The sequence below is a fragment of the Lytechinus variegatus genome, chromosome 1 (genome assembly GCF_018143015.1).
Source record: "Lytechinus variegatus isolate NC3 chromosome 1, Lvar_3.0, whole genome shotgun sequence".
NCBI classification, from domain to species: Eukaryota; Metazoa; Echinodermata; class Echinoidea; order Temnopleuroida; family Toxopneustidae; genus Lytechinus; species Lytechinus variegatus.
In genome coordinates, this window is record NC_054740.1 from 6,815,398 (window position 1) to 6,836,942 (window position 21,545).

At 37.8% G+C, this 21,545-nt stretch overlaps 2 protein-coding genes across 3 annotated transcripts in view; both read right to left on the minus strand.

The window, feature by feature from the left end:
* The window catches only part of LOC121416164, a 38,751-nt gene extending 34,535 nt beyond the window's left edge, over positions 1-4,216 (minus strand). The window contains exons 1-2 of one of the 2 annotated variants that reach the window (XM_041609763.1): positions 4,087-4,216; positions 3,605-3,692 (exon numbers count right to left, since the gene is read on the minus strand). In XM_041609763.1, the coding sequence (XP_041465697.1) occupies positions 3,605-3,673 (69 nt within the window). In that variant the 5' untranslated portion in view covers positions 3,674-3,692; positions 4,087-4,216. Of the gene's footprint in view, positions 1-3,604; positions 3,874-4,086 lie in introns of those variants that run through there. The other variant, XM_041609684.1, reaches the window with a different exon arrangement.
* A 3,860-nt stretch (positions 4,217-8,076) lies between these two features.
* LOC121416300 lies at positions 8,077-12,002 on the minus strand. Its single transcript, XM_041609884.1, has 3 exons — positions 11,690-12,002; positions 10,918-11,021; positions 8,077-9,581 (listed from the first exon to the last, which is right to left on the minus strand). The coding sequence occupies exons 1-3, from the start codon at positions 11,733-11,735 to the stop codon at positions 9,240-9,242; spliced, it is 492 nt and encodes a 163-aa protein (XP_041465818.1). The 5' UTR covers positions 11,736-12,002; the 3' UTR covers positions 8,077-9,239.
* Between the last annotated feature and the right edge of the window lie 9,543 nt (positions 12,003-21,545).

Here is a 21,545-nt window from a genome sequence, read left to right on the forward strand (position 1 = left end):
TACTGTACATGTATAGGGCTACATGTATGTACTGTATGTATACAGATCGATACCAAGTCAACAGTTTTGTATTGAAGAGCAATGTTAAACATTGCCCTAAAAAAATATAGGCATTCATACTCTAATTGGAAGGAGGGGATCCATGCCAGCTAGAAAAAAAATACTACTGGTAGAATATTCCAGTGATCTCAGTATCCAACTTTGATGATTTTTTTTTTTCATTCTCACTTTCATTACCTTTATACAAGTACTTCAGTGCATACTACAGACAGGGAATAGTCATAGCAATTCCCAACTTAAATTTACAGTACAGGTCTCTTCAGTACATTACTCAATAAAACCTATTGAAATATAACCAAAGATAAAGTGTATGTGAGCCTGAATAGAATGCAACCTAGAACATATGAAAAGGGGCCATTGTGTAATGACAATAGACCATTCTTTTCCTAGCCTTCACTTGTGCGCCTTCATTGTGGGAAGTTGTTGGCACACTATTGGCCTACTTGCAAATTACTGTACAATTATTGATATGCACTTCACAGATTTACACAAACTGTGCAGGTTGACATCCATTGCCAAGGTGGTAAAAGTTTGAAAAGAATCATTGTTAAATGACTGGTTGTTTCATTGACCCTTTTCTGTCCCAAAAATTGGGCACATATTAGGTGGTTTCAAACCACCTCGATCACAAGAATCCCCGTTAAATTACGAGAACTTTTTAAGGCTACAAAATACCCGTTAATTATTCCTGCATTCACACCGCCCCGAAACACATCCTTCGGGATAAGTTCCCGAAGTTACGAGCATGCGCAATATGGTCTGATAAGCAGGCAAGGTGCGAGATTCAAGATCACTAGCCCAGCAGCCACCCACGTCGCCGCGCCCAACGACACACTGGGCTAAAAGTTCCCGTAATTTGCTTTCACATTGCCAAAATACCTGCGACCTTGGAAAAATCCCCACGAAAGTTATCGTAATTTCGCCAAGTACCTACTATTTAGCGGGTATTTTCTTTCAGATAAATTACACGTAGTTTGCTTTCACATTACCAAAATACCTGGTATTTCCCGATCAGAGAATGTACCTGGAACTGGCGAACTTCGAGGCGGTCTGAAACCACCTATTGTGATACATCAGTGTAAATTATGAGCAGGGTTGTTTTGCAGGCTTTACTGTTCATTTGTATTGACAGTTTTTACACCATGTGGAAGTTTATTGAGCAAAACCATGTACAATGTGAATGTTGTTACATTGGACAGTGTCCCCAAGGAGCAATGTATACACTAGACCTACATACTTGTAGCAACTAGGATGACTTAAGTACACATAGCACATTACTACATGTAGTGAAAAGGGTTATTTAAGGCTGAAAACAATATGTGAACAGATATTAAAAGAAAATCATACAAATAAAACACCTAAAAAAATTAATCAAAAAATTGGACAAGGATTAACAAATTTATGACATTGTAAAGATTTGCATTAATTTGGTGTAGGCCTACAGTTCTAGCATACAGTACCTTCATGAATATTCAATAAGAAAAATTGATATATCACCACTTTTTCTCTTATATATTTTATTATTAAAATGAAATTATGTTCATTCAAATTTGTCTTCCAAGAATTAAATATATTGGATTGACAACTGATTTATCCCATTTAGGGAGTCCTGGATAATTTTGCTGTAACATGTTTTCCTTAGACTCCTTCCCCCATACATTGCATGTACAGGCTCAGTCTCCAACGGATTACGGCACTTGATATTCATTTCATTTAATTATTTTCAGCCCAGAATATTACGTAACTATATCCTACTGAGGTCTTCTTTAAATCAGAACACACAGCTCTTTTTAATTTCAAGAGATATCAATACACATAGCGATGTGTGCTTGTCTCTGTTGTCATTTACAGCATTCTTGGTTTTCAGCCTACATGTAAATTTGCATTATCTCAGCCCCCAACTAATTACCGGGAGGTTTGGGATTCAATCCTGGCCGAGTCATCCCAAAGACTTAAAAAATGTTACGTGTTAGAACAGAGACCTTTATTAATCTTAGGCCTATCTAGATCTACATGTTTATTAGGCTACATTGAAGTTAGAACTTAAAGGAAAATGAAACAATTGAAACAAGATACTTTGTTTGAAAACTCAAACAGATCCACAAAAGTTTGAGGAAAATTGAATGAATAGTTAGAAAGATATGAGCATTTGTTATTGTAATGTAGTTCCTCCAATTGGCAATGCAACAAGGATGTGTGATGTCACATGTAACCAAATTTCCCATCACTTTCATATTATTTCATTTAAAATGCCTCTTTTACCACTCATTCAATGAACAAGGTTATGATATAACCTTGTTCTCACTTATATCTCCATGTGTGGCAAAATAAGGGTGGCAATGTTTGGTATTTTCTCTTTTTCTTTGGGGCAAATGCTTGATTTTTTTACACTGACAATTTCCATTACACCTATTATTCATACAACTTACTCTTATTTAAATTTGATTCTTTAAATTATTTTTTTCTTAATTAAAAATAGAGATCAAAAAATGAAAATTTTCTTGCCATATTACTTTCCACCAACAGAGGGCGTACAAAAAATATGCCCAAAATTCAAGTTTTTGAGCACTCTGGTGAATACAAAAATTATTCCCAAGTTACTAATGAAAAAATAAATTGCAACTGTATGGAAATTAATCAAATTAGTAATTTTGGTCACAAAAGTGAGATTTTAATGATTTTTTAAAGTGTGTGCTCTGTACAACATTGGCATACCATAGTCCTACCTGTTGATTACCCACAGGCAGGGTGGTAGCAGTGAACAAGTGTCTTTTACTAGACTTCTATCAGTAGATCATGAATTCTTTCTTTAATACAGATTATCAAAAATACATCAAAGGATAAGAGTTTGTATCACCATAGGAAAGAGCAAAATAGACATTTTGGAGGTACATGTATTTTATAAACTTCATCAAAGCCTGGGAAAGTTGTTAACATGTGACATCACATATATTTGTCGCATTGCCAATAGAAGGATCTCCATAGCATTTAATAGTGATCACAATATTCAAATGCTCATAATTTTCTCATTATTTGCCCAATATTCTCAAACTTTCTTTGATCTTATTCTTTGATTATTCTCTTTCCACACAAGCCCACTTGTTCAAAGGTTTTCATTCCCCTTTGATCTAATGTTTAAAATTATTATCTTTTTTAATTTTTCATCTTTTTGCTTGTCAAATTTCTAAGAGTTACATCAACACCCCCAGTAGTAGTTGTTGTTGTTAAACAACCCAGTATCAAGGCAGTTACCAGTTTAAATAATAGGTAGGTCGAATGTTAGACCTGACAAGTGACAGGCACGTCACAGCCACAGGGCCCTGCAAAAGAGGGCACTGCCATTGGCATTGCACAGACTTGGCCTCGGCTTGGGGGACGTGACCTTACCTTTAATACCATACACAAAATCTGTGGAAAAATCTGTAAACACCACAAGTGTTTACTTTGTCCTAGGACCTAGTTTTAACACTTGTGAATTCAGGCCTACCGTTACGACAGGCCTAACATTCCGAAACAAACAACTCGTTAAGTTATCAGCGGTTACCTGTAGTGCTTCCTCCCCGAGGTCCCCGGGTGCACCAACCCGGTACCGCTGGTCATCTCCTCTCCGCATTAGGAACCAAGTTTTGTCTCTGAAATATGAGAAAAACGAGGTGAAAAGTTGACTAAGACCCATGGTTGAAACTGTTCAAATTTATCCCATTTAACAGATATATCCTTTAATAGTGAGACTGTCTTCGCAAAAAACGAGATCAGAGCAAGATTTTTATTCGACACAGTTGTTTCAGAAAGACGATTGATGTAATTGTAAATACAGTAAGCTTGCTGCGGTTTCTACGCACGCTGTTATTATATTCGATTTGCATCGAGATCCGAGAGCGCGCGCCAATTTCGTGTTTTTAACCTGTTCGGGGTAATGGTTTACAGTACCAAACTTGAAAACGATTCAGTCTCCCCAGTAAATTTCTTTGGAAAAGCCTCAATTATATAATGTTAATCAATAGAACGTAAAAATCAACTGGATACCTTGAAAATATTGCTGATACACGGCACCGCAATCCGATTGCTTTGAAAGCCTATTCCAATGAACGTTTATGCAGGTGAAGGCAGTTTTGTTTGCATTGTGGATGTCTTGCAAAGCACCCGAGGCAAAGAGGACTTTGATTCCACTTGAGCTTTATGCAAACTCTTAACTAGTAGGCCTATAGTTTTCAATTTATAGTTATTATTTTAACAACCTCGACGGAATATTAGATATATTAATTTAACCCCCCCCCCCCATCTTTACACCTATTATATACGCGGGATAATACCCCGGATAATACGTTATGATCCCACTTATGATTCTGACAACAAAACCGAATCGTTACATCTGTTTCACGACAATTAAACCTAAACTAAAGCGGAATTTTATCGATTCGCTAATAGTAAATTCAATTCAATAGGTCATCTTATTCTACCCTTACATAACGCAAGCACTCTCTCCCAGGCGCGGATCCAGGATTTCGTAGGGAGGGGGGCCCAAATTCGACCTGATTTTGGCGCCCCTGTACTTTTCGGGAAAATGGCGGCCCCTCCCTCCCCCAGGCAATCATAATGCCTTAAATGCATGTTAAATTATCTTATTTCATAGGCACATGAATCAGGGGCGGATCCAGCCTTTGCCAATAAAGGGGCCCGGAAATATTTTTTCAGCCATATTTTCCCGATCGGCCGCTCGAAGATGTGTTTTTTCTTTCGTTTGTTTCTTTCAAGGGGGTAGTCCTATAAATCACTTCTTAGATTTATTCTTTAAATCAACATAAATGTATGATATCATAATCCTTATTTTATAATGCCTGCGCGAAGCGCGAGCAATTTTTTTTTAATTGTATGTATTTTTTCCCCCTAAAATTTGAACATTCTGAAAAAAGATGTGCCTACAATATACTGCGAACGCGAAGCGCGAGTAGAATTTTTTGATAAACGTTTTGAACTGATCGGAAAGGTAGGCCTACACTCTAAAAACACTCATGCTGAATCTAACCTGATAAATGTTAGATTCAACATTTAGAAAAGGGCCGAGGAGTGACCACTCTTTAAATGTTAATCCAGCGTTTTGTTAAATGTTAGATATTCAGCGTTTTGAAAATGTTGGAAAAAAGGTTGAATGTACCTTTTGTCAAAGTGTTAAAATTAACAGTTAAAATGGTGAATCAACATTTAGAAAAGGGCCGAGGAATGACCACTTTTTAAATGTTGTTCCAGCGTTTGTACAAATGTTAGATATTCAGCGTTTTGAAAATGTTGGGGGAAAATGTTGAATGTAACTGTTTTAATATGTTAAATTTAACACTTAAAAGGGTGACTTGCCATTCAGAACATCATACTGTACAGATAAGCTCAACAAAACATGTCAGTTCAAATGATTGCAAGAGCTAAATATTTATTTACATTCACTCAATCAAAAATGTGAAAGTTGTTGCAAATGCACAAAAAACCCATTTCAAATTTGTCAAATCCAAATGCATCCAATCAATAATATAAGTTATTGCAAATGTCATGACAATCCATTTCAAATTTGTCAAATTCAAATGCATCTAATCCAATACAAGTTGTTACAAATGCCATAAAAATCAGTATCAACTTTGACAAATTTAAATGAATGCAACAAAAAAGTGAGTGTTGTTGCAAATTTTATAACAATCGATTTTAAATTTGTCTAAGTAAAACGCATCAAATATGAAATATGTATAAACTGTTGCAAATGTCATAAAAAATTCAAATTTCTGGAAACTTGATAGAAAAATTCATGAACATTCAATTATACTGTAAACATACAGATATAAACTGTACATAAGATATTCTCAATCATCTACAGCTTAATGGGGAAGTTCAGTAGTGGGATAGAGGGGATCTAGCATCAAATTAATTTACAATTTCAAATGAAAACAACTATCAGAAATGATGCTTTGTATTTATCTTTGGATGTTTTTAATGTTTGTGTAGGTAAAATTGATGCAGAACAGCAGAAATATATAAAAACAAGACTGAATTTTGTATGTGGGCATCATACTTCATCATGAAGCATCCTTTCCAGGATGCCTAACATGCAAGTATTGTGTCCCTGGTTATGAAAGATATCACATAAAAGCAATGTTGCAATGACAGATGTGTGGATGTTTCTTTAAAAATTTGAGCTCAATGAATCAATTATGAAATGATCCATTAAGCACTTCTTTCATCATTTTTTTAAAACTATCCTTTTACCTTGACCTCATTACGTTAGAACATCAGCTCCACATCACAAAATATACTGTTTTGATAAAATAAATCTATTACCTACACATTCTCATGGAAATTGTTACTTTTCACTTGTTTTCATATGATATGGAAGGGGGCTCATGCCACCCCAATGTCGAAAGCATATTCAGGGTCAAGAGTTTCACATCACATGCCTATTTCAATTAGCCACGATTCTGATAAAGAATTAATCAACTGCAAAGGGATAAATGATTACTCAACTGCAATAGGGAGTAGCTTCACCATGACAAGTAACAGACGGATTGGTGAACACCTATACAAACTTGATTACTGAACCAAATATACTCTCCCTCATTAAATAGCCTCAGCATTCTTGGTTAAGAATCTTATGATAGTTCAAAGATAATGCAATACTGTAGGAAACTTCTAAATATGATTTAAAGTACCACAACACTGGACAAGAAGATGAAATGTCAGGATCGTACACTACGTAACCACCCATTCTGCTTGCTAGAAGACTGAAACAATGGAGAGAATGGGATACCATGGGGGAAACTACAACCCCCCCCCAAAAAAAAAAATAAAAAAAAAAAAACCAAACAAAAAACAGACAACAGCAAGAGACACCAGGATCGTACACTAGGTAACCACCCATTCTGCTTGCTAGATGACTGAAACAATGGAGAGAATGGGAAACCATGGGGGAAACTACTACCCCCCCCAAAAAAAAAAAAAAAACACATACAAAAAAAAAAAAAAAGACAACAGCAAGAGACGCCAGGATCGTACACTAGGTAACCACCCATTCTGCTTGCTAGATGACTGAAACAATGGAGAAAATGGGAAACCATGGGGGAAACTACTAACCCCCCCCCCAAAAAAAAAGCAGACAACAGCAAGAGACGCCAGGATCGTACACTAGGTAACCACCCATTCTGCTTGCTAGATGACTGAAACAATGGAGAGAATGGAAAACCATGGGGGATACTAACCCACACCCCCCCCCAAAAAAAAACAAAACAAAACAAAAACAAACAGCAAGAGACGCCAGGATCGTACACTAGGTAACCACCCATTCTGCTTGCTAGAAGACTGAAACAATGGAGAGAATGGGAAACCATGCGGGAAACTACTGACCCCCCCCCAAAAAAAAAAAACAACAACGAAACAACAGCAAGAGACGCCAGGATCGTACACTAGGTAACCACCTATTCTGCTTGCTAGATGACTGAAACAATGGAGAGAATGGGAAACCATGGGGGAAACTACTGACCCCCCCCAAAAAAAAAAACCAAACAACAGCAAGAGACGCCAGGATCGTACACTAGGTAACCACCCATTCTGCTTGCTAGATGACTGAAACAATGGAGAGAATGGGAAACCATGGGGGAAACTACTAACCCCCCCCAAAAAAAAAAAACAAAAAAACCAGACAACAGCAAGAGACGCCAGGATCGTACACTAGGTAACCACCTATTCTGCTTGCTAGATGACTGAAACAATGGAGAGAATGGGAAACCAGGGGGGAAACTACTGACCCCCCCCCAAAAAAAAAAACCAAACAACAGCAAGAGACGCCAGGATCGTACACTAGGTAACCACCCATTCTGCTTGCTAGATGACTGAAACAATGGAGAGAATGGGAAACCATGGGGGAAACTACTAACCCCCCCAAAAAAAAAAAAAAAAAAAAAAAACAGAGGAAGACGTCGAGCTTCAACAGCAAGAGACGCCATGATCGTACACTAGGTAACCACCCATTCTGCTTGCTAGATGACTGAAACAATGGAGAGAATGGGAAACCATGGGGGAAACTACTAACCCCCCCCAAAAAAAAAAAAAAAAAAAAAAAAAAAAACAAAACAAAACACAGACAACAGCAAGAGACGCCAGGATCGTACACTAGGTAACCACCCATTCTGCTTGCTAGGAGACTGAAACAATGGAGAGAATGGGAAACCATGGTGGAAACTATTAAGAGATGCCATAAAAAAAAAACCCAAAACAAAACAAACCAAAAAAAAAAAAAAAAGACAAAAGCAAAAGACACCAGAATCATACAATTATCTAGGTAACCACCCACTCTGCTTCCTAGAAGACTGAGTGAAGGAATGGAGAGAATGGGAAACCATGGGGGAAATTACTAAAGCAAAAAAAAAAAAAAGCATCCAATAAAAATGTGTATAAGCTGTTGCAGATGTCATAAAATTTACATTTCTGGAAACTAGATAGAAAAGTTCTGAACATGGAATTATATACTGTATACATACAGATTTCAACAATACATACCATAGTCTCAGTTATCTACTGCTTAAAGGGGAATTCACACTGACAAGAAATTACTTTAATTCTTAAAAAGAAAAATATGAGAAAAAGCTACTAATAAAGGGTGTTGGAATGGCTCATTGTGCATGTCCCCAGGATTTCACAATGAATAATATTATCTGATGTACCCAAACATTATACAGTCATCAGTTGAATCAAATATTCATGTATGTATAAAACACTGCTATACTACACAGGTTCCAATGATAAAGATTCCCCACTTACACACAATTCAGACAAATGTTATACAGGTGTGTATGTATTCAGAACTACGAGACAAATTTAACAGAATAAATCCATGTATGCTGACATTTTCACATGAATCAAAAACTAGAATGATCTATACCATGGAACTATTGACAGCCATATCAAAAGCATGTTGAGACTTTCACACCATACAGGCCTAAAATAAGCCCTAATTTGATACATACTGTATTCGTCAACTAAATCCAAGGATAGAATACGGAATACTCTCCCAGATGCATTGACTAGGAACTACCTGTATTAAAAAATGGTTGCGAATAGGGAAAGGTTTACTTTGAAATGTAATGATTCTCCATACATAGGCAAGAAAACCGATGTCCAGTTCTTCCAGTTGAAGTTGGAAATGATTAATGGCTTTGGGTGCGAGCCAATGCTGTTATGCTTGCCATAAGTTCACGTGCACGGACAGGAATGTGATCAGTAGAAACCCCGATTCCATACACGAAGTGCTCTAAGAATGCATAGAATCCCTTCAGCTCATCTGCATACTCAATGTTAAAAATGTAGTGGCTCTTGAATAGAGCATCAACTGCTTGAGTAGCATCACTCTCGCAGGGTACGGCTTTCCCATCAACAATGATGAAGAAAGTCGACGGGGATGTGAAGCCATCTCCTATGCGAAGCAGGTACGGCTGGGTTCTCTTTTGATCCGTTTTCTCAACGAGAAAACTCGCCACAGCGGTTCCGTTCTGCAAGGAAACACAAGTGTCATAATAGTAGTACAGTAATTCCAGGGGTTGAGGATATGTGCAGGTGCAATGTGCACGGCATAGATGCAGTGAAGCAAAAAAGATTTAGAATATAAAAGAACTCAGTGCAATGATATTGCTATGACCCCGAAAAATATGTTATTTTCAAATTGTGATATCTTGCAAATTATTCAATATTTTGGCATTCTGTCTTTTGAATCATAATTATAATCAAATCTCTATATTTACTGGCTATTCCAATTAAAATCAGAAATTAGTCTTATAAGATATAAAATGCAATGGATGAAACTGGGATAAAAAGGAACATAAATTGTAGAAATAATGTGCTCTTTTTCCCACCTATGCCTTAATAAGGCCAATACAAAATGTGCATGCCTGCGTGGCAAATTTATCAAGCTTTCGAAAAATATAAATTTGAACTTGTATAACGGGTCAAGAACACGAGAGTTCATTTAAATGAGGCACTCGGCTCATTTGTATACAGTCTTTGCCAGTATGCTGTACATGGACCATCAAAATTTGAACATGATACATATACAGTCAACTTCGCATAAGTAAAACTCCAAGGGACCATGAAAAATTATTTGACTTATGTGAAATTCGACTTACTCGATGTATATTGCACATAAAGATGAACAGGGACTATTTATTTAGTTTGACCTAGGTGATTTTTGACTTATGCAGAGTTGACTGTATTCAAAGGAATTCAAAACGTAACTGGAGTAATTTTGACTGTACGCAGTCAAACATTATGCCCACATGTTATATTGCGACCAAAGAAGTTTTGCAGGTTCAGGGTATTGATATAGCTGTGCCATGTGCCTTTGTCCTAGTGACCCTAGATTTATCATTATCAGCCCAATCTATATGCTAAATTTTAAGCCGATTAGCTAGACCATTCTCAAGATCCTCGGAGAACGGGCTATTTCAACTTTGCTGTGACCCTTAACATTAGCCAAATGCCATTTGGCACTCTGACCTTTAACACTACCAAAAATTTAATTAGATTGTCAACCTGATACAAACATGCAAATGGACAACCCAAGATTATGCCCTGACCACTTTGTTGGCAGAGGCATGCAAATTCAAAGTCATTTCCACCTACTGCAAGTTATTGCTACATCAATTATAATTAAATGTCAATGAAGTTTAAAACAAATGGTCCCAGAGAGAGTGTGTGCCATCTCTGTTAATCCATATGATGAATAGCCCACAATGACCTTCATGTATTCAAGTTTTAGTTGACAGGTTTCCATGATTACTCAATAAACAATTGGAATAGTGAGTTAAAAATTACATTCAATTTATTTCATACCGGTCTTGTGACCATGAAGTATGAGAGAGCATCTGAAATTGAAGATTTCTTCCCTGCGTGTGATGGGAGAAGGTATATCAGTACTTTGTAAGCAAACAGGGCATCTGGAAGAAAATGAATAAAAGAATACACAAATAAATGAATAAATAAACAAATGAATGAACGAATAACAATATACATGGATAACTATAGCTCCACTTATCAAGGCAGAATTCCATTCAGAGGCCCTACAAGGAAATACATTATGGAAAGCAATACAGCAATTTAACTCTTTAAAATTATTTTTACAAGCCTAAAAAGCTTCCTCAAACTTCCTAAAAGAAATTTTTAAAAATCAATTATCTGACATTTCACCTAATGCTATGAAGTTCTGAGTAGTGACAATAGTTAAGCATGCTTGAAATTCATCCACAAATTATTAGTTTCATGCTACTGAAATACATACACCATCCAAAATTGATGGATGAACATACACGTAGGACTTGTTGCATCCTCTTTGTGAATAGTTCCATTTTGGATCTGAAGATTAGAAATAGTGCTAAATATGCAGAATTCAGTTCATACCCCATCGGTAAGGGTACACTACACTCTAGGTAAAATACAAATCCTGGTTGCCTTGTACAGGCATTTGTTTTTTTACCCAGGGAGTTAATTGGGCAGGTTATTTGGGTGGTCTGTTATAACAGGGTCCCCATAGCTAAGAATGTCCTCATGAGAAGTGCCTTAATACAAATCTGTCATAAATCATAGTCATAAAATGAATATTTCATACCAGGTGTTCCATTGTGTGCATCCTTGGTCTTCTTGTTCTCATCCATCAGTGTTTGGAGTTTAGGAAGTCTGGATAATTCTCCTACTTTCAGGATGAATGGGGAAAACCGCGTTTCCCAGGTTGAAATGAGTCTAGCTGCTGCATCAGGAAATAAGAGATGGAATTCCTGCTGCAACTGTATATGAAAGACAGATTGATTTGCGGCAAGTTAGTTTATAAGCCACTAAAAACTGGAAATAGTTACAAATACGGATGTAAGAATATATGCAACATTTGGTCTAAACAAATGCATACATTTTATTTAGTAGGAGTTGATGTCATTAAAATTATCCAACTATAGAGGGCTGCATGTCACATAAATTTGCACAACTCAGCATACCAATGACTCCCTGAGTGGGGCTAGGCTATGTATGGTCCTAAACTAAGCTTAAAGGTACAGTAGTGGGAAAAGTGGCGCTTTGAATATTTAACTACTTTGTTAGGGGGAACGAAAATTACTACATGAACTGATGTAGAATGACTCATTTCGAACATAGTTGACGTTTTCTTGAAAAATATTTGTTTAGATCTAGAAATGGCTGAAATATCAACGAAAGATACGTCAAGTTCTCAGCGCGGGCCTGCGTTGAAAATTCACACATGTGTAAACAGTGTGTGCGAACCGCTATGTGCCGTTGAACCGAGCGCGTCTTAACTACGCCATCCCCATATATGCGCGTCAATTATTGTGCAGTTTTTACAAGGAAAACAAGAGATGTCAAACGTCTAACTTGGAAAAAATACCATTAAAATTACATTTTCGAAGCTGTATTTTATCTATAAAAAAACTACACGAATCCGGGTAATTGACATCTGGAGAATCGATTGAAGTTCTATTTGATTTCAAATTTAACTTATTTTCATCTAAATTTTCAAATTATTTTCATTGTCAATTTGAAAGGTCGGTATTAAGACACCATCTTTTATTTCAAGAAATATGCAAGGGTTTTCTGTTCTGACGGCCATTCCAAATTGGCGTAGGCCTACATTCGTGACTTTAATGTATTAAAGTGGACCATATGGAGCAGTATTTTCCCTAAAAGTATAAGTCAGTAACATTTGAAGAAATTTTTATAGAGAACTTTTTCTGTAGTAGGACGGGAAACTGTTAAGAGGTCGGTATTTAGGGACAGGCATCATATAAGGTGACGGTTGATATACGATCATTTGAATTATTTAGCTGAAAATCACCGGAAATCGTGAAGAGAATACCAGATTATCTCACTCATGTATTTTTGTATGCAAACCGAACAATATCAGACTAGTCACTAGGCCTAGGTCTATATTTGAGCAGTTTCATGCCAACTTTCATTTTGCTACCACTACTGTCCATTACCTTTAAGGCCAAAGCTACGCACCATACAAATCACAATTCACATAGATCTAGAACACTCTAGCCTATGTTACAGTTAGACCTGCAATGCAACGTGTTCAAATCAGTCAAATACACACGCGATACACACTGCACATTACTTCGCATGTAGATCTAGACCTACCCTACAGACGGTAGGCTACGTTACATGGACCCCTTCTTCATTTTTCGGAACAAATCATCGGCATTGATATCGACCTGAAAATGTGCCATTAGGCATTCACCCGTCATAATTTTCTCCACAAATCAACTTTAGAATATGTTGAATCAGGATAAGGAAATGAAATTTGCAGAAACCAATGATTTTTGTGACTTTTTAGCTGCTGAATACAATTCAGTGCGTAGCTTTAGGGGAGCTTGAAGGTCCCCACATTATACAGCACACATTATTGGCAATAGACGCAGGCGAGTCAAAGCAAAGATCTTCTTCACAATTAGCAAGGTCCAGGGTATTCTACGCAACTCCACTTGAAAAATGAAAGAAGAAGAAGAAAAAAATAGCTTGATTCAGCTCATAATGTGTTAAACTGTGGAAATATACTACTTAAGAGATCAACTTACCTTCTAAAAAACAGGATTTTGGGGGATAATTTCGGTCCATAGCACTAGAGTCTCGTGATGAGATAGTGACGAGGTTTTCGCGGCGATCTTGTTCACGTGATCAGTATGGACCAATGGAAAAGCGCCTCTGACTCAACCTTTTGTAAAATGCTAGACGCTCTTCATGACGTCATCATACGTATGACTTTTAGCCAATGGCAATGCGATATTTATTTCAGCATTTTCGGAATTGTTAGAACAGCGAGATAGGTATAACCTTTTTTGGTTTGCGGATCATGTTGTATTGTAAAACTCACCCTTTTCGCAACATGATAAATGGTGAAATAACATTTACATATTTCAACACTTAGAAAGTGTTAAAATCCAACATTTCAGTTTTTAGAATGTACCAGTCCTGTAGACGTTATATATTTCAACAATCAAATAATGCGAGCGCGAAGCGCGAGCTGAAAATTTTTGACATTTCTACATAAAGAATGGAAAACTTTAATCAGTTTTTGTAATCATGAACAGGATAGCTATACAGTATAACTAAACAATTGATGCGAGCGTGAAGTGCGAGCGGAAAAATTCTAGATTTAGACCTAGAACAGGACACTCTATTCATGTTTCCTAAATCATGAAAAAGATGAGTAAGAGGGGATCTTCCTACATTAATAATGCGAGCGCAAAGCGCAAGCAGAAAATGTTTGTATACGTTTTGAACTGATCGAAAAGTGCCTTTTAAGGACTGCTTGCATTTAGCCATGAAGACATTACATATTTCATCAATCAAATGATGCGAGCGCGAAGTGCGAGCGGAAAAATTCTAGATTTAGACCTAGAACGGGACACTATTCATGTTTCCTAAATCATGAAAAAGATGAGTAAGAGGGGATCTTCCTACATTAATAATGCGAGCGCAAAGCGCGAGCAGAAAATGTTTGTATACGTTTTGAACTGATCGAAAAGTGTCTTTTAAGGACTGCTTGCATTTAGCCATGAAGACATTACATATTTCATCAATTAAATAATGCGAGCGCGAAGCGCGAGCTGAAAATTTTTGACATTTCTACATAAAGAATGGAAAACTTTAAAATTTACTTAATTACAGAAAAAAACAATTCGAATCTGTACTGATTCCCAATATTTATCACACACAAATCCATTATTCCATAAACTAAAGACTCTAACAGTATTTGACATAAATACACTTCAAAGTTTACTACTTATGTTTAAGTACGTAAATAACATGCTCCCACCTACCTTCATTCCACAATTTTTATTATCTGAATACATCTATTCATTCATACCCTGCCCGTAACTCTTCAAATTTCCATTTAATCAACCCCAAACTGCTTATTGCGCAGAGATCCATAAGACACCATGGTCCAGATTTGTGGAACTCTCTACCAGCAGAGTTTGTAAAACAATCTTCGTCTCTTCACTCATTTAAGGCAAACGTTAAATCTATGTTATTATCAGAATATTTGAAGTAAAACCTTTGTGTTGTATCCTTTTTATCGTGAATTTATTGTCCTTCGATTTAGTCATTACCAATATCTTCATCATGACCACCATCATCTCCATGGCCTTCATCATCATCATCATCATAATCATCATCATCATCAACATCATCATCATATCACCGTCACCCTCAGCTTTATCATCTTCATCTTCATACTATAATATGAATTAATGTTTCGTATTTGAAAATATATGCCAATTCTGCTTTATAAATGTATTAATTCAATTAGTATAAGTTTGGGATTGTCATTTTTTTCAAGCAATCTGCTTATGATGACAATCCTCCTGCAAATTGTGAATATCATATAGTTAATCATTTTTGTCTGGAATTATTTTTTAGTACTCTTTATTTATGATTCATGCCAAAAATGCTAACATATTATGTTTTTTATGTTGTGAAAAATGTATTATACGAATGTTATGGATGCAGAAGAAAACAATAAATCAAATCAAATCAATTGATGCGAGCGCGAAGTGCGAGCGGAAAAATTCTAGATTTAGACCTAGAACGGGACACTCTATTCATGTTTCCTAAATCATGAAAAAGATGAGTAAGAGGAGATCTTCCTACATTGATAATGCGAGCGCAAAGCGCGAGCAGAAAATGTTTATATACGTTTTGAACTGATCGAAAAGTGCCTTTTAAGGACTGCTTGCATTTAGCCATGAAGACATTACATATTTCACAATCAAATTATACGAGCGTAAAAAAATCGAGATTTCGACCTTGATAACGGATACTCTATTCATATTTTGTAAATCATGAAAGGGATGAGAAAGGGGATCTTAGAATTAATAATACGAGCACAAAGGGCGAGCAGAATTTTTTGATATTGTGATCTGAAACTGGATAACTGAATGAAAATGCGCGCGCGTGTTTCAGATTTAGACCTAGAATCTAGGCATTCTAAACAATCTTTTATCATGAAAATAAAAGCGAGCGCGAAGCGCGAGCTTAAAATATTTGATATTCCGATCTGATATTTCAAACACTTTGTAGGAAACTTGTAAGGTGGATATAAATCGCACTTGATAAAAAGCTGATGTTTCATTATTACTTTAATTTTGAGACATAGGACCTTGACATCCTTAAAACATGTTATCATATGATGACTATATATCTTTCTATTCATCTTGCTAAGCGCGAGATAAAACAAAAGTGACAATCTAATTATTAAATTGATATCTTAGTATTAATGCATAATGAGGGCTCAGAATCTGATGATATTATGGCCTGAACACTGAACATTTGAAGCACCTTTTTATTTATGAATAGGATGCATCATTAATTAGTTGATATATTTTTAACCATTAATGCGAGCGCAAATCGCGAGCCGAAATTTTTGATAAACTGTCATGAAAAGGGGATTTTAAGTAGTTTGTTATACAATCAATATTGAGACATACATAACCCGCCAATCAAAAATACAAGCATAGCAGCGCTAGCTGATGCGTTTTGACAATCAGACCTGAAAAGGGATATTTTGAAAACTTTATGGAATACATGAAAATAATAGGTACCTGATAAATCAAAATTCGCGAACGCGCAGCGCAATTGGAAAATGTTAATATTCAGACCATAAAACTGACATTTTTACAGAGCACTTTTTAAAAATCAATATGTAAATCACAAAAATTAATGAAAGTTCGATTTCCAAGGAGAAATATGTTTTGTATACTGACTTCCAAACTTGATATTTAAGCTCCGTGTTGAACAAGATATGTGGATCACTTAACAGGCAATGCGAGCGCGAAGCGCGAGCGAAAATTTTATATAGTGACATAAAATATTTTTTCGAAGTCTTCCTCTCATCTTATTTTATTCATTCGTCTCCCTCTTTTTTTTTCTCTTTTCTTTTCCTTCCTTTTTCTTTCTTCCCCCTTTTTTTGCTCTACCAATAGGGGGGTCCGGGCCCCTCGGGTCCCACCTGGATCTGCCTATGCATGAAGAAGAGGCAATTGAATATATAATGATGTGTTCATGAATAAATGTAATATCACTTTAAAAAATAATCAATGCGAGCGGGAAACTCGAGCGATTTCTATTTTAACCATTTGATGCTTTCAATTTCGTTTAACTTCTCATCAGAGTAGGCCCTGCTAGATTTATGTGAGCGGGAGCCAGGCGCGGATCCAGGATTTCTTAGGGGGCCCTAATTTCAAGTCAAGTAATAATCGTGCCGAAATATTGACTCCCATTGCCGAATGGTAAATGTCTAATTCAGTTACTTCTCACAGAAACCTCTCTTTCATTGTCGGCATTCTTCGTTCTTGTGGGTACTCCCATTTTTTTCTTCTACTTTTTGCTTCAGGGTTGAAAAATCTTACGGGGATGTCGCCCCTGTATCGCCGCGTATGAAAACTGGTTGTTCAATAACTCAATTGCATATTCTGCATGGAAGAAAATTGATACTTTATTTTGGGTGAGATATTCTTGAAAAAGATATAAATTTACATGCTTTTTATTATATAGTTGAGGTAGACTCAGTAGTCAGCACTCAGCATTTACTAATTGGGAGTGCACTGCCTACTTAGATCTGTAAGTGTTTGGATATATTATATAATCTTTTGTTATTCGCTTGAAATCCATTCAAAACAGTGAGTTGTCTTGTCAATCCTAATCAACAAACATTGGCTCTTCCGCTCTTGCAACAATCATATAAAGTATCAAAAGGTTATGTATCTTATAATCTTGCTCAAATTTTATATACTCCAAATAGATTTTCAAAAGAAACAGAATGCGTGTAAACGGTGTATATAAAAAGAATATAAGATACTAAAGATAAATATACTGTAAAAATATACTTTATTGTCAGTGTCTTTATAAATATGAAAACAATGCTCTTAAGTTCGCATCATTTTGGACGATAAGTTCTTATCTCTCTCTTTCATACAATACTAGTGAAACATGAATTCCAAGGTCCCATGTATCTTGTATACATCAACTATTTCAAGATGTAACAATAAATGTAAATGATAGCAATGCAGTTTAGGCCTGAGTAAATCCACGTAATAGTTTCAGTGGAATTCGTTTAAAAAAAATAAAACGTGATTTCCCACTGTAGGTTGGAAACGAAAAGGTGTCGTATCATAGCTGTCTATTACGCATTACTACATGAAACAAAAATATAGGAACGATATAAACCATAGAGTTATTTCAGTTATTTGAGTATTTGACGATTCGTCAAAAAATAAAACGCATCCGAAACTTTCACCATTACAATGAAAGTATCATTTATTCTTTTACATATTGCACACTAAGAAATAAAGGTTCAAAATTGAACCCCGAAAGGTTCATGCAAAATCAGCACCCTATGGGTTCAAAAATTGAACCCCTGATTTGGGGTTCAAAAATTGAACCCTGCGGTTGGGGTTCATTTTTGCACCCTGCGGGTTCAAAACTGCACCACTAAATTTCAAATTGAACCTTGCGGTTGGCGGGGTTAATTTTTGCACCCTGCGGGTTCAAAACTGCACCCCTATATTTCAAATTGAACCCCTAGGGGTGCAATTTTGAACCCGCAGGGTGCAAAAATGAACCCCAACCGCAGGGTTCAATTTTTGAACCCATAGGGTGCTGATTTTGCATCAACCTTTCGGGGTTCGATTCTGAACATTTATTTCTTAGTGTGTGCAAGTAAACTTCAAAATTTCTGTAAACAATATCTATCAATATATCAATAGGTGTTGTAGTCAAGGCTCAAACCTCCAAGGCCAAGGCTTTGATACCCAAGACCAAGGCATTTCAAACTTTCAATATATGGAACAATGAGCCAACAACAAAGCGACAGTTCGAATATCAGTTCGGCGCCCCTACATGTAGGTCGATCATCAATTTGGCCCCACCCCCTTCGAACATCATTTTGGCATCCCTTCGAACTCAGTTTGCCTTCCCTAGTTCGAATATCATTTCGCCCCCCCCTAGCTCGAGTATCAATTTTGCGCCCCCCCCCCCCTAGTTTGAACATCAATTCGGCGCCCCCTAGTTTGAGTATCAATTTGTCGCCCCCAACCTCGAACATCGATTCGGCCCCCCTCCCTAGTTCGAGTATCAATTTGGCGCCCTCCTAGTTCGAATATCAGTTCGGCGCCCCTACATGTCGGTCGATCATCAGTTTGCCCCCCCCCCCCCCATTCGAACATCAATTCGGCCCGCAGTTCGAACATCATTTTGACATTCCTTCGAACTCAATTTGCCTTCCCTAGTTCGAATATCATTTCACCATCCTAGTTTGAGTATCAGTTTGGCGCCCCCTACCTCGTACATCGATTCAGCCCCCTCCCTAGTTCGAGTATCAATTTGGCGCCCCACTTCGAACATCATTTCGGCGCCCTCCTAGTTCGAATATCAATTCGGCGCCCCTACATGTAGGTCCAACATCAATTTGGCGCCCCTATAGTTAAATATTAATTTTTCGCCCCTACATGTAGGTCGATCATCAATTCCCCCCCCCCCCCCCCCGTTCGAACATAAATTCGGCCCCCAGTTCGAACATCATTTTGGCATCCCTTCGAACTCAATTTGCCTTCCCTAGCTCGAATATCATTCCCCCCCCTAGCTCGAGTATCAATTTTGCGCCCCCCTAGTTTGAACATCAATTCGGCGCCCCTAGTTTGAGTATCAATTTGTCGCCCCCTACCTCGAACATCGATTCGGCCCCCCTCCCTAGTTCAAGTATCAATTTGGCGCCCCCAGTTCGAACATCATTTTAACATCCCTTCGAACATCATTTCGGGGCCCTCCTAGTTCGAATATCGATTCGGCCCCCTACATGTAGGTCCAACATCAATTTGGCGCCCCTAGTTCGAATATCAATTCGGCGCCCCTACATGTTGGTCGATAATCACTTCGGCCCCCCCCCCCCCGTTCGAACATCATTTCGGCCCCCAGTTCGAACATCATTGTGGAATCCCTTCGAACATCATTTCGGCGCCCCCCTAGTTCGAATATCGATTCGGCGCCCCTACATGTAGGTCCAACATCAATTTGGCGCCCCTAGTTCGAATATCAATTCGGCGCCCCTACATGTAGGTCGATAATCACTTCGGCCCCCCCCCCCCCGTTCGAACATCATTTCGGCCCCCAGTTCGAACATCACTTTGGCATCCCTTCGAACATCATTTCGGCGCCCCCCCCTAGTTCGAATATCGATTCGGCGCCCCTACATGTAGGTCCAACATCAATTTGGCGCCCCTAGTTCGAATATCAATTCGGCGCCCCTACATGTAGGTCGATCATCACTTCGGCCCCCAGTTCGAACATCAATTCGGCCCCCAGTTCGAACATCATTTTGGCATCCCTTCGAACATCATTTCGGCGCCCCCCTAGTTCGAATATCGATTCGGCGCCCTTACATGTAGGTCCAACATCAATTTGACGCCCGTAGTTCGAATACCATCCCCCCTCCCCCGTTCAAACATCAATTCTGCCTCCAGTTCGAACAGCATTTTGACATTCCTTCGAACATCATTTCAGCGCCCTTTTGGTTCGAACATCATTTTCTTTCCTCCTCTTTTATTTCTTCTCGTCCTTCGCCTCTTCCTCTCCCCTTTTCTTCTCTTCTTTCCCCCTTTCTCTCTTTCTTTTTTCTTCTCTTCTTTCTTCCCTCTTTCTCCTTTTCCCCTCTTCTTCTCTCTTTTCACCCTCTTCCTCTTTTTTCACCCCTCCCCTCCCTTTTCTTCTCTTCTTCCCCCTCTTTCTCTTTTCTCTCTTTCTTTTCCCTCTTCTTTTCCCCTTTTTTCTTCTTTTCTTTCCCCTCTTCTTTTTCTTCTTTTCTTTCCCTTCTCTTTTTTTTCTTTCCTCCCTCTTCCTCTCTCTCCTTTTTCTCCTTTTCTTTCCCCTCTTCCTCTTTTTTCCCCTCTCCCCCTCCCTTTTCTTGTCTTCCTTTCCCCTTTTCTTCCCCCTTCTCTCTCTTTTTTCCTCTTCTCCCTCCCCCTCCCTTTTCTTCTCTTCCTTCCCCCTCTTCCTCTTTCTTTCCCCTCTTCTTCTCTTTTTTTTCTTTTTTCTTTCCCTTCTTCTTTTCTTTCCCCTCTCTTTTTTCTTCTCTTCTTTCCTCCCTCTCCCTCCCTCTTTCTTTTCTTCTCTTCCTCCTTTTCTTTCCTCTCTCTTTTTCTTCTCTTCCTTTTCCCTTTTCCCCTCTCTCTTTTTTTTCTCCTTTTCCTTTCCCTCTCTTTTCCCTTCTCTTTCTTTCCCCCTTTCCTCTCTCTTTTCCTTCCCTTCCTTCCCCCTCTTCCCTTTTTCTTTTTTTCTTTCCCCCTTTCCTCTCCCTTTTTTCCCTCTTCTTCCTTCCCCCTCTTCCTCTCTCTTTTCCCCCTCTCCTCTCTCTCTTTTCCTTTTTTTCTTTCCTCCATTTTCCCCTTTTTTTCTTCCCTTCTTCC